A 12596-nucleotide genomic window follows, 5' to 3' on the forward strand; every position below is an offset into this window, starting at 1 on the left:
TGTTATTTCATAGTGTAGATGTCTATTATTCTACAATGTGGAACATAGTATAAATAAACAAAAACCCTTGAATGAGTAGGTGTGTCCAAACTTTTGACTGGTACTGTATGTATTCATGTTTGCTGACATTTCAATCAATCAAATGTATTTATAAAGCCCTTTTTGCATGAGCAGATGTCACAAAGTGCAACCTAAAACCCAACCTAAAACCCCAAACAGCAAGCAATGCAGATGTAGACGTACAGTGGCTAGGAAAAACTCCCTTTAAAAGACATGAACCTAGGAAGAAACCTTGGCTCTGAGGGGTGGCCAGTCCTCTTTTGGTTGTGCCGGGTGGAAATTATAAGAGTACATGGCCATTAAAAGGCCAGATCAATCTTCAAGATGTTCAAACGTTCATAGATGACCAGCAGGGTCAAATAATAAACACAGTAGTTGTAGAGGGTGTAACAGGTCAGTACCTCAGAAGTACATTTCAGTTGGCTTTCCATTGCCGAATACTCAGAGGTCGAGACAGCCGGTGCGGTAGAGAGGGAGAGAGAGAGGGCGAGAGAGGGTCGAAAACAGCAGGTCGGGGACAACGTATCACGTCCAGTGAACAGGTCAGTCAGTATTCCATAGCGAGGATAGATGCAGAGCCTTGGTCTGACGCCATTAAAAGGTAATTTATCACCTTCATGAGTGCATTCTCAGTACTATGATGGGGTCCAAAACCTGACAGGAGCATTTTGTATACATTATTTGTCTTCAGGAAGGCAGCTTGTTCTCACATTTTTGAGAGGAAAGGGAGATTCAATATAGGCCGATAGTAATTTTTTTTTTTTAAATTTAAGTTTGGCTTTTGCAGGAGAGGCTTTATATTTTATTTTTAGTGAGTTTGGTATACATCCAAAGGATAGGGAGATGTTTATTATGTTCAACATAGGAGGGTCAAGCACAGGAAGTAGCTCTTTCAGTAGTTTAGTTGGAATAGGGTCCAGTAGGCAGCTGGAAGGTTTAGAGGCCATTACTATTTTTGTGAATGTGTCAAAAGATACAGGATTAAAGAAATCCTATGTCCTGGCAGTTCTGGGTATTACGAAAAGGTTCAATTTACATCCTTGGTTAGGTGGTTAACTGATTTTTGTACTCTGAAGACTTTGGGTAGGTGGAGGGAGTCTGGAAGGGCATTTAGGAATCTTTGGGTTGTCAGAGAATTTATATCGCAGCTTTTGATTATCTTTGGTTGGGGTTTGAGCAGATCCTTTGTTGCTATTTCAAACGTAATAACATGGTGGTCCAATAGTCCAAGATTATGAGGAAAAACATTTAGATCCACAATATTTATTCCATGGGACAAAACTAGATCCAGGGTATGACTATGGCGATGTGTAGGTTTGGAGACATGTTGGAAGTGATTGAGTAGGCTGCATAGTTTTCATGACTAGAAGCTTAAAAGACGAAAACGCAGTCATGTTTTTCCCGTAAATTCAAATTTGAGGTCATAAATTTTAGCAATACCTCCGCCTTAATGGGATGCGGAGGGGGATTTGGTCACTAGTGTAACCAGGAGGAGAGTCCTTATTTAACACAGTAAATTCAAATCAAATCAAATTTTAATTGTCACATGCGCTGAATACAACAGGTGTAGTAGACCTTAGGGTGAAATGCTTACTTACAAGCCCTTAACCAACAATGCAGTTTAAGAAAATACCCCCCCCCCCAAAAAGTATGAGATAAGAATAGCAAATAATTAAAGAGCAGATGTAAATAACAATAGCGGGGTTATATACAGCGGGTACCGGAACAGAGTCAATGTGCGGGGGCACCGGTGTCGAGATAATTAAGGTGATATGTACATGTAGGTAGAGTTATTAAAGTGACTATGCATAGATAATAACAGAGAGCAGCAGCAGAGTAGAAGGGGAGGTAGCCATTTGATTAGCTGTTCAGGAGCCTTATGGCTTGGGGGTAGAAGCAGTTTACAAGCCTCTTGGACCTAGACTTGGCGCTCCAGTACCGCTTGCCGTGCGGTAGCAGAGAGAACAGTCTATGTCTAGGGTGGCTGGAGTGTTTGCCAATTCTTAGGGCCTTCCTCTGACACCGCCTGGTATAGAGGTCATGGATAGCCGGAAGCTTGGCCCGGTGATGTACTGGGAAGTATGCCCTACCCTCTGTAGTGCCTTGCGGTCGGAGGCCGAGCAGTTTCCATACCAGGCAGTGATGCAAGCAGTCAGGATGCTCTCGATGGTGCAGCTGTAAAACCTTTTGAGGATCTGAGGACCCATGCCAAATATTTTCAGTCTCCTGAGAGGGAATAGGTTTTGTTGTACCCTCTTCAGAACATCTTGGTGTGCTTGGACCATGTTAGTTTGTTGGTGATGTGGACGCCAAGGAACTTGAAGCTCTCAACCTGCTCCACTACAGCCCCGTCAATGAGAATGGGGTTGTGTTCGGTACTCCTCTTCTTGTAGTCCACAATCATCTCCTTTATCTTGACCACGTTGAGGGAGAGGTTGCTGTCCTTGCACCACACAGTCAGGTCATTTACCTCTCTCCCTATAGGCTGTCTCATCGTTGTCTGTGTTCAGGCCTACCACTGTTGAGTCATCAGCAAACTTGATGATGGTGTTGGAGTCGTGCCTGGCCATGCAGTCATGAGTGAATAGGGAGTACAGGAGGGGACTAAACACGAACCCCTGAGGGGCCCCTGTGTTGAGGATCAGAGTGGCAGATGTGTTGTTACCTACCCTTACCACCTGGGGGTGGCCCGTCAGGAAGTCCAGGATCCAGTTGCAGAGGGAGGTGTTTAGTCCCAGGGGCCTTAGCTTAGCAATTAGCGATGAGCTTTGAGGGCACTATGGTGTTGAACGCTGCGCTGTAGTAAATGAATAGCATTCTCACATAGGTGTTCCTTTTTCCAGGTGTGAAAGGGCAGTGTGAAGTGCAATAGAGATTGCATCATCTGTCTATCTGTTGGTGCGGTATGCAAATTGGAGTGAGTCTAGGGTTTGATCAGCCTTTCAAAGCATTTCATGGCTACAGACGTAAGTGCTATGGGTCGGTAGTCATTTAGGCAGGTTACCTTAGTGTTTTGGGCACAGGGATTATGGTGGTCTGCTTGAAACATGTTGGTATTACAGACTCAGACAGGGAGAGGTTGAAAATGTCAGTGAAGACACTTGCCAATTGGTCAGCGCATGCTCAGAGTACATATCCTGGTAATCCGTATGGCTCTGTGGCCTTGTGAATGTTGACCTGTTTAAAGGTCTTACTCACATCGGATGCGGGTGGCGTGATCACACAGTCGTCCGGAACAGCTGATGCTCTCATGCATGTTTCAGTGTAACTTGCCTCAAAGCGAGCATAGAAGTTATTTGGCTCGTCTGGTTGGCTCGTGTCACTGGGCAGCTCTCTGCTATGCCTCCCTTTGTAGTCTGTAATAGTTTGCAAACCCTGTCACATCCGACGAGCGTCTTAGCCGGTGTAGTAGGATTCAATCTTAGTCCTGTATTGACGCTTTGCCTGTTTGATGATTCGTCAGAGGGCATAGCGGGATATCTTCTAAGCTTCCAGGTTAGAGTCCCACTCCTTGAAAGTGGCAGCTCTACCCTTTATCTCAGTGCGAATGTTGCCTGTAATCCATGAGGACGGACGTCCTCGATGCACTTATTGATAAAGCCAGTGACTGATGTGGTGTACTCCTCAATGCCATTGGAAGAGACCCTAAACATATTCCAGTCTGTGCTAGCAAAACAATCCTGTAGTTTAGCATCTGCTTCATCTGACCACTTTTTTATAGACTGAGTCACTGGTGCTTCCTGCTTTAATTTCTGCTTGTAAGCAGGAATCAGGAGGATAGAATTATGGTCAGATTTGCCAAATGGAGGGCGAGGAAGAGCTTTGTACGTGTCTCTGTGTGTGGAGTAAAGTTGCTCTAGAATTGTTTTTCCCTCTGGTTGCACATTTATCATGCTGATAGAAATTAGGTAAAACTGATTTAAGTTTCCCTGCATTAAAGTCCCCGGGAGCCTCCTCTGGATGAGCGTTTTCCTGTTTGCTTATGGCGGTATACAGCTCATTGAGTGCGGTTTTAGTGCCAGCATCGGTCTGTGGTGGTATGTAGACAGCTACGAAAAATACAGATGAAAACTCTCTAGGTAGATAGTGTGGCCTAGAGCTTATCATGAGACACTTAACCTCGAGACTTCCTTAGATATCGTGTACCAGCTGTTGTTTACGTATATGCATAGGCCCCCGCCCCATGTCTTACTAGAGGCTGCTGTTCTATCCTGCCGATATAGTTAATAACCCGCCAGCTGTATGTTCTTAATGTCGTCGTTCAGCCACGACTCGGTTAAACACAAGATATTACAGTTTTTAATGTCCCGTTTGTAGGATATACGTGCTTACAGTTCGTCCCATTTATTTTCCAGCGATTGAACGGGACAGAAGGCAAAGGCTGATTAGTTACTCGTCGCCTGATTCTCACAAGGCACAAGGTTTCCTTCTTCAGCGAATGATCCCGTCCGGCTCATTGAAGAAAAACTCTTCATCTAATCTGAGGTGAGTAATCGCAGACTTGAGCCATGTTTCAGTCAGGCCAATCACATTAAGGTCACATCAAGGTAATGATCAGTGATTAGTTCATTGACTATGACTGCCTTGGAAGTAAGGGATCTAACATTACATAGTCCTATTTTGAGATGTAAGATATTATCACAATCAGTGGCAACCCGTCATTCAGGGCAAGCCCTACCTGTTTAGCAAAAAAACAAATAAATAGAGATATTTTATTGCCTGTTTAGCATGTTATTTTGTCATTGATACGTGTCCCATATCAGTTTGCAAACAATTTAAAAAATCTTCATACAAACATTTCTTGAGTAAGGCAGCTCCAAAATGCAGGTGTTTCATCCTAGCTCAGTGCTTTCTGTGGTGGTGGGGTAGCCAGCGGAAAATACGGAGCGAAGTGGTTGGTAATGTTCTCTAGTTGCATAGTGATTAGCTCAGTGTTTTCCCACTCATGGGGACACTACGTCACCGCAAAATCTATGGGGAGAGCTCAAAAATTGAAGCTCCTTGAGTGCTGCCATAGAGTTACATTATAAGTGCCCATCCAAGAAGGCTCAAGGTCAATGGCCACAGATAAAATGATGTCAAATCACATTATATCTACCGTAGCTTTGATGGAATGAGGCCTCCCGAGTGGGGCAGTGGTCTGCATCGCAGTGCTAGCTGTGCCACTAGAGATTCTGGGTTCGAGTCCAGGCTCTGTTGCAGCCAGCCGCGACTGGGAGACCCATGGGGCTGCGCACAATTTGCCCAGCATCGTCCGAGTTAGGGGAGGGTTTGGCCGGCAGGCATTTCCTTGTCCCATCACGTACTAGCGACTCCTGTGGCTGGCCGTGCGCAGTGCACGCTGACACAGTTGCCTGTTTACAGTGTTTCCTCTGACACATTGGTGCGGCTGGCTTCTGGTTTAAGTGGACATTGTGTCAATAAACAGTGCGGCTTGGTTGGGTTGTGTTTCGGGGGACGCACGGCTCTTGACCTTCGCCTTTCCAGAGTACGTACGGGAGTTGCAGCAATGAGACAAGACTGTAACTACCAATTGGAGACCATGAAAAAGGGGTATAAAAAAAGCTTTAATGGAATGATCTGGTCAACATCATACTTTCAAAATCTTATCTAGCAAGCTAGACAAGCAGTCATCATCATGAATCACGTCGGTAAATCGTTTTCAATCCTTGTCATATGAAGAGAAATTATAGATAAAACGTATCCATGCTCATCGGCCATTGGACAAGTTCAACAATGAGTGGTTTGGAAGGAATCAGTGGCGGTTAACTGCAAGCGTTACTAAAGCCAATCACTAGTGTGCTATTCAGTGGAGTGGGATGTGGTCCAAGTCTGGGTTTAAGGGTCTCTTTTCCAAGCTTAAAAGGATAAACATTTCTGTCGGGTGCAGAAGAACTGGAAATTCGGAACTGGAAAATCTCAGAGTTCAAGACACCTGGGAACTCAGAAAAAAACGAGCTCAGACTGGGAAAATACGTTTTGAACGGTCATCCAACTCAGAATTCCAAGTCGGGAACTCAGGCCTCTTTCTAGAGCACCGACCTGAAGATCAGTGACGTCATGATTCAACCTTGTTTCCCCCCCCCAGTTGTCTTGAAAGCACCATAAATCCAGAGAATGCCAGATCTTGATGACAAATTCTGTTGACAAAATTTGCCCACAAGGACAGCCGCGCCACCTTCTTATTCAAGTGAGCAAGGCACAACAAGGTGAGTCCAAAAATGTATTGTATGCTGCTGCATAAATTATGTAATATGCCAGGGAGATATGTATACTGTAGCTAAGAAAGTAATAGTAAGTGTATGTTGTGTAGTAAGCTGTTAGCAGCCTATGTGCCTCACCCTAATAATTTGGTCCCTTTCTCCCTATAGCCTGTTTTAGAGAAATGTAATCATTGAATATTGTAAGAGTTTTCATTGTCTGCTTATATGCCCCCTTTATTTATCCTATGGTTCTGACTTGGTGAACAGGGAGAATACTGTAAGAACAGCCCATGTGCTGAATTATGTTGCTGTACATTTCAAAAGTGCTGAACAAATAGTTACATTGACTATGTCCGTCCTAGCTCGCTCATTATGTCTTAATCGAAATTACGGATTGCCTCTAATATGCTTGTTGTCCCCTTATACCATAGTTTGTACATCCTAATTGTCAATAGAAACCACATTTGTTTAAGCAAGTTAGCCACATCAGCAATGTTTTTTTTAAAGGCCGTAAATGAGGCTGAATGAACTGTTTTTGTGCCAGACAAGGCTCCGCTGATAGCCAGGTGTAGCAGTGGTAAGGATTCACTCCATGGTGCGGAAAAGAAAGCTCTGCTGTTGGGACATCTTTATGTAGGCCCTAACAGTTTGTGGGCACCGTTTGAAACCGTTACAGTGCAATTAATGTATTGTTTAGTGTTGTGTTGTGTCATGGCTTTGCTGGCATCTAAAACATGGTTTTGTTTGTTTGCCCCACCAAGAATTACATGCTAAAATCTCCACTGATCACAATCTCTTTCAATAACGACAGGAATGGAGGAGGTATTTTATCCAGTGAGACCGCTAAGGCCAACACTGCCATGTTAAGTTTTGGTGGACCTAGACCGAGGCACTGTCTCTATAAAAAGCTGAGCTGACTGCACTGACTGTGCTAGTGGCAGACTCAACTAAACTGGCCTGCATCCTATCTCATTGTGACCGTAGATTTTTTTTTTTAAATAAAAAAAAACGTTTTATCACATAAATAAGGTAACTGTAATAAAACGGTGAAAATGTGTTAAAACCCCAAATGAGTGAAATTAAAGTGGCCTAACTTTAGCAGGGAATCTGGTCACTAACGCCCCAGACTCTATTTGATAGTACCTGACTTGGATGTAAACAACACAAGGTCATAGCCAAAGATACAGTATTTATAGATTTCCTTCAGGGAACGCCTCCTCTGTGAAGTGCGCATGTGCACAAATCTTGCACTCCTTCTAAACAACGCTATTTTTTAAGACTTTGGCAAAGGGTAAAGTCTATAAAACGTAATGCATTGTGTTCGTAACAGATTTTAGTTTTGGGAACAGAAAATGTATTGAGATCAGATGTTTCATCGATGAGAACATTTGCAGAATGTCGACACAGTTTCACCCAGTTCCATCCTCTCCCACTACTTGCCACTGGACTTCCTCTCTCTACCATATTTGGTGGTGAGAAAACGTTCTGAACGGATGCTTCAGCTTTATAACCCCTGTGGCGTGTCTGTGTTGCCCATTCTGTCTGTGCCATAACCCATAACTAACTACGGCAAGTAAAATGGGTCAATGCTAGGTATTTTGTGTGTATCCGCTTTCTGCACTGTCAGTGTCAACGTTTGGTTGTTGGGCCGAGTTGCTGGGAACAAACAATAATGATGTCGGAGCAGGAGGCTCTGAAGTGCTCCAATGCAAGAAACCGTGGAGGAACGCAGCGGGTTGAAGGGAAACTGCGAGCCAGTGTGGAAAAGGGAGATTACTATGAAGCTCACCAGATGTACAGAACCTTATTTTTTAGGTAAGAAATTTCAATTTTCGTTAGCCCGGTGAGATTATTAGTTCGCTTTTGGGCCTCCCCTTTCCAGGTCGTTATGCTTGTTAACCTTGCTGCCTACATTTTAGTGTATGATTGGTATATTCAAGGTACTGCCCCACCCACTCGGGTCAGTCCTTCTTTTTGTTTGGACAGTTTTTTGCGTCAATCACTCCAACTCCCAAAATGGGACACAGCATGCGAGCTAGCCTAGCTAATGTCGCAATATACGCTAGCTAGCTAGCCAGTCCATCTCGTTTTTCTAATTAGTTACCCATAAGTGTACGTTTTTGTTTAGTAAAGATACAGTTCACTGACCTGACACACTGATAACCAGACTGTCATCTCCAGCCCAGTAACAATCATGTCAGATATAAGTAGTAGCTAACGCTAGCTGGCTATCTCGCTAGCTAGAGTGTGTGTAGTTAGCCAACGTGAGCAGGCTAGTTTGTTTTAGCTAACTTACATGTCCTAACCAGCTAACGTTAGCTAGCTAGTCGTCTTTGCTACACAGTCACAATCAATTTAGCTATGGGTGTTGGTATTGCCCATGGTTCCTAACCTTCCATCACTATTTTAATAGCGATGGTGTCATCAGTCATTGGGTGTAATTCATTCACTTATTGTTGTACTGCAATGTTTTTGACTGTCATGACAGGTAGCCTAACTTCACATGAGAACTGTATGTGCCTAGTAACTGACAAATAACTGCGATTCACTGTCGTGTATTGAGAAATGTTGGCCCAGTGACTTTTACTTTTCAGCCCTCATTATTTCGTAGGCAGGGGGACCACCAGACTAACATCCATACTGTCACTCGGCTGATGTAAAAAGGGCTTTATAAATACATTTGATTGATACTGTCACTTTCTTAGCCTGGTTTCAATTCAGTTTGTCAGTGACATGACATTTGCCATCTCTGTTTGACACAGGTATATTTCACAAGCAAAGCACACCGATGCCAGGGAGTTGATGTACAATGGCGCCCAGCTCTTCTTCAGCTACAACCAGGTATAAGAAGTCATGACGCTGGGGCATTCATTGCATTTCGGCTGTTTTTGTGGCATTGGCTATAGCAATTTTAATTATCCACAGCTAAACAGTTGTGAGTTCTGTGGCAAATTACAGGTTTTTGTCATCCACAGCTTAACAGTGCTGCAGACCTGTCAATGTTGGTGCTAGAGTCTTTGGAGAAATCTGAGGCGAAGGTGGAGGACGAAGACTTAGGTGAGCTAACGTGTGTGTGTGTGTGTGTGTGTATATAATGAATTGTAGTTAAACAGTATGAACACAGTTAGTGTCAGTGTGCCGTAGTCGCTGTGTTAAGCTCCTCTGGGTTGTAATTTCAGAGCACCTGGCTAAGCTGTTCAGTTTGATGGACCCCAACTCCCCAGAGAGAGTAGCATTTGTGTCCCGCGCACTCAAGTGGTCCACAGGTGGCTCAGGGAAGCTGGGCGCCCCCAAACTGCATCAGCTCCTAGCAGTCACCTTGTGGAAAGGTATTCAGTAGAAAACTCTGAACATTAAACTGCAAGGTTATCATTTTCATGTTTCCTTGAACAGAGGTTGCATATGATATAATTCTATCTGTTTAGAGCAAAACTACAGTGAGTCTCGCTACCACTTCTTGCACTCCTCTGATGGAGAGGGATGTGCCCAGATGCTGGTGGAGTACTCAGCGCAGCGGGGCTTTCGCAGTGAGGTGGACATGTTTGTGGCACAGGCCGTCCTGCAGTAAGTCTGTCTCCCTGCACCCTCATCTGTTTTCAATCTGTCAACAAAAGCTGCTTGTTCTGCTGTTTAATAGCTTGTTCACCTCTGCCCCTCCCTCTTCCTGCTCAGGTTCCTCTGTTTAAAGAACAAAAACAGTGCATCTGTAGTGTTCAGCACATATACACAGAAACACCCCTCAATAGAGAAGGATCCTCCCTTTGTGCAGCCCTTGCTCAACTTTATCTGGTTTCTCTTGCTGGCAGTGGATGGGTAAGGTCTTATTTATTCAACCACCAAAACCTTCAGGGAATAAAACACACTGTTTTTCCAGGTTCTCATAAATGTGCCTCAACTTTTTCTGTTTTTCTCTGCAGAGGCAAATTAACAGTGTTCACGGTGCTATGTGAGCAGTATCAGCCTTCCCTGAAGAGGGACCCTATGTATAATGAGGTGAGCTTGACCCTTTAATGAGTGTTCCTCATGTAGCAATGTAACTTGGCATGGTGTCTAATGATCCCCCCCCCCCCCAGTATCTCGACAGGATAGGACAGCTTTTCTTCGGGGTGCCACCCAAACAGTCTTCATCATATGGTGGATTGCTAGGTAAGTGCTTGTGACTGTCATCTCTTAAATACCAGGCATGAACTAAGCAGTATTTTTACAAACTCATTCTGATCACCATTGAAAGCTGCTTTGGTGAAACGGTATGTTTATGTGTTTCATTCAAGTGTGTTCTGTATCTGTCAGGAAACCTGTTGAACAGCCTGATGGGCTCAGGTGAGGGTGAGGATGAGGAGGGAGAGGAAGCACAGGAGCACGGCAGCCCCATTGAGCTGGACTGAGAGCACAGAGTAGTGCAAGGCCCCCGCCCCCCCCATCCAACAAGAACCCGAACAAAGAACAGGCCAAACTATCCCCCTCAGCACTGCCTGGACTGCGCCAAAATGCAAACTCCTTCCGTTTGAGTTATGTTTGTTTTTTATATAGTTTTTGTTTCTTCGTTTTGGACAATTTTCTGTGTAGGTTTGTTTCTTTAAAAAGGATAAGAGAGCAACTGCAATCCTTCCTTCCCTGGACTTATTTTCTCTCATCCACAGGGACAGAAAAGATTCAATGGCTGTGTATTCATTTCAGTCATAATTCAACTCGTAAAATAACACATCAGCCTGGGATACTACAACAACAACAAAGAAACCCTTTTCATTCTAGGGAGTGCTGCTTTTTCTCATATACCATGCATCTTCCACAGGTGCAGGTAGTAATTTGTATTCAAGAATTACTATAAACAACTTGTAATGTGGTAGTTGCATGGTGTAGAGAGACATACCTGTCAGGCATCGTACATCTGGCTGCAAGCTAAAGCCGGACTTGACCATTACTCATAATCCATATGAAAGATTACGTGTGTTTACGTCGACAGGAGTAGACGGGTAGATGGCACAGGAGGTTGGTGGCACCTTAATTGGGGAGGACAAGCTCATGGTAATGGCTCGAGTGGAATGGTATAAAACACATGGTTTCTATGTGTTTGCCATTCCATTAGCGCTGTTCCAGCCATCATTAGTCATCCTCCCCTCAGCAACCTCCACTGGTAGATGGGTATGCTCAGGTCATATACCTGTGTGTGTTAAATGTGTTTGGCATGCTCATGTGAATGCAAATCAGTTACGTTGAAGTCTTCTAATACATCGTCCCCCCCCCCCCCGATACATTGTCAGATTGAGTTGGTGACTGCGCCATTTTGTCGGTCCAGATGTTTGAGACCAGAAAAAAAACAAGAAATTTAAAAATACTAAGATAAAAACAAAAAAAATCCCAGCCTACTGTCGACTTATATTGTCTATATCCAGAAGCTTAATTATTAATCTCACATGGTTTGGTTTAAATATACCCCAGTATCCAACATGAAGACTCCTTTTACGTGTATAGAGAGTATACAGTGGTTGTTTAAGCCAGTTCTTTGACATTTTCCACTGCTAACTTACTTTATGTGTTTTGGGAATTTCTTGAATTCATGTTTAAGAAGAGTGGTGAAAGGTTCTTATCTATTTTGGAATTATAACTGCTATTAAAATTCTCACGTGACTCTTCCAAGCGAACAGACACATCCTTCAGATATTGTTATTATAATGTTACATCTTTGATAATCGCCATGATTTCCATAAGTGTTACTACTACAACATATGCCATTTAGCAGACGTTTTTATCCAAAGCTACTTAGTCTTCCGTGCGTACATTTTACGTATGGATGGTCTCAGCAGTAGAACACACTACCCTGGCTTTTCTAGCGTGTTGCTCTTATCAACTGAGCCACAAAGGATCACTACAAATATCTCCGCTTAAGAAAATAAGTTAATGCCATTGGTTACGTCATTATTCAATGCACTAACTCAACAAGATACGTTGCCTGGATAGCATTAAATGCCTGAATATATATTATTCCTTCCGGTGTGTGTGAGTCGTATGTACGGTAATGCGCAGAATATTTAGGGAACACTACCGGAGTTGAGGGATATGTGTGATCAAAGGCTTTTTAGACAGACCGGGGCTCTGGCAAGCAAGCCAGCATGGTGAACATAACATTTGGTTTTTGATCATTTCATTTGAATGCAAATGGGGGTTGTTTGTCTTTTTAAATGATTCACTTATTGAGTAAATAAACACAAATGGTGATAGCTTCTCTGTCCTCAGTCTTTTTAAAGAGTGCTGGGCTTGAATGAGTTGGTTGCTTTCGGAGGAGCCAAAACAAATACCCAATATCACGATTTAGTTTTTTGTTTTTTTCAATCT

At 43.5% G+C, this 12596-nt stretch overlaps 1 protein-coding gene across 1 annotated transcript; it reads left to right on the plus strand.

Moving 5' to 3' along the window:
- Positions 1–7549: 7549 nt before the first annotated feature.
- LOC139368008 (Golgi to ER traffic protein 4 homolog) lies at positions 7550–12481 on the plus strand. The gene is made up of 9 exons (XM_071106489.1): positions 7550–8078; positions 9026–9104; positions 9239–9320; positions 9443–9592; positions 9689–9827; positions 9936–10076; positions 10181–10256; positions 10337–10409; positions 10554–12481. Exons 1-9 carry the CDS (start codon positions 7936–7938, stop codon positions 10646–10648), a joined length of 978 nt encoding a protein of 325 aa, XP_070962590.1. The 5' UTR covers positions 7550–7935; the 3' UTR covers positions 10649–12481.
- Positions 12482–12596: the final 115 nt, after the last annotated feature.

The sequence above is a fragment of the Oncorhynchus clarkii genome, chromosome 16 (assembly GCF_045791955.1).
Source record: "Oncorhynchus clarkii lewisi isolate Uvic-CL-2024 chromosome 16, UVic_Ocla_1.0, whole genome shotgun sequence".
Taxonomy (NCBI): domain Eukaryota; kingdom Metazoa; phylum Chordata; class Actinopteri; order Salmoniformes; family Salmonidae; genus Oncorhynchus; species Oncorhynchus clarkii.

Bases quoted from the DNA above. Each gene is read 5' to 3' on its own strand.
- LOC139368008 (XM_071106489.1), top strand. From the start codon at position 7,936: ATGATGTCGGAGCAGGAGGCTCTGAAGTGCTCCAATGCAAGAAACCGT. The intron at 9,321-9,442 runs GTGAGCTAACGT...TTGTAATTTCAG, and splicing joins GGTGGAGGACGAAGACTTAG to AGCACCTGGCTAAGCTGTTC. The intron at 10,077-10,180 runs GTAAGGTCTTAT...TTTTCTCTGCAG, and splicing joins CTCTTGCTGGCAGTGGATGG to AGGCAAATTAACAGTGTTCA.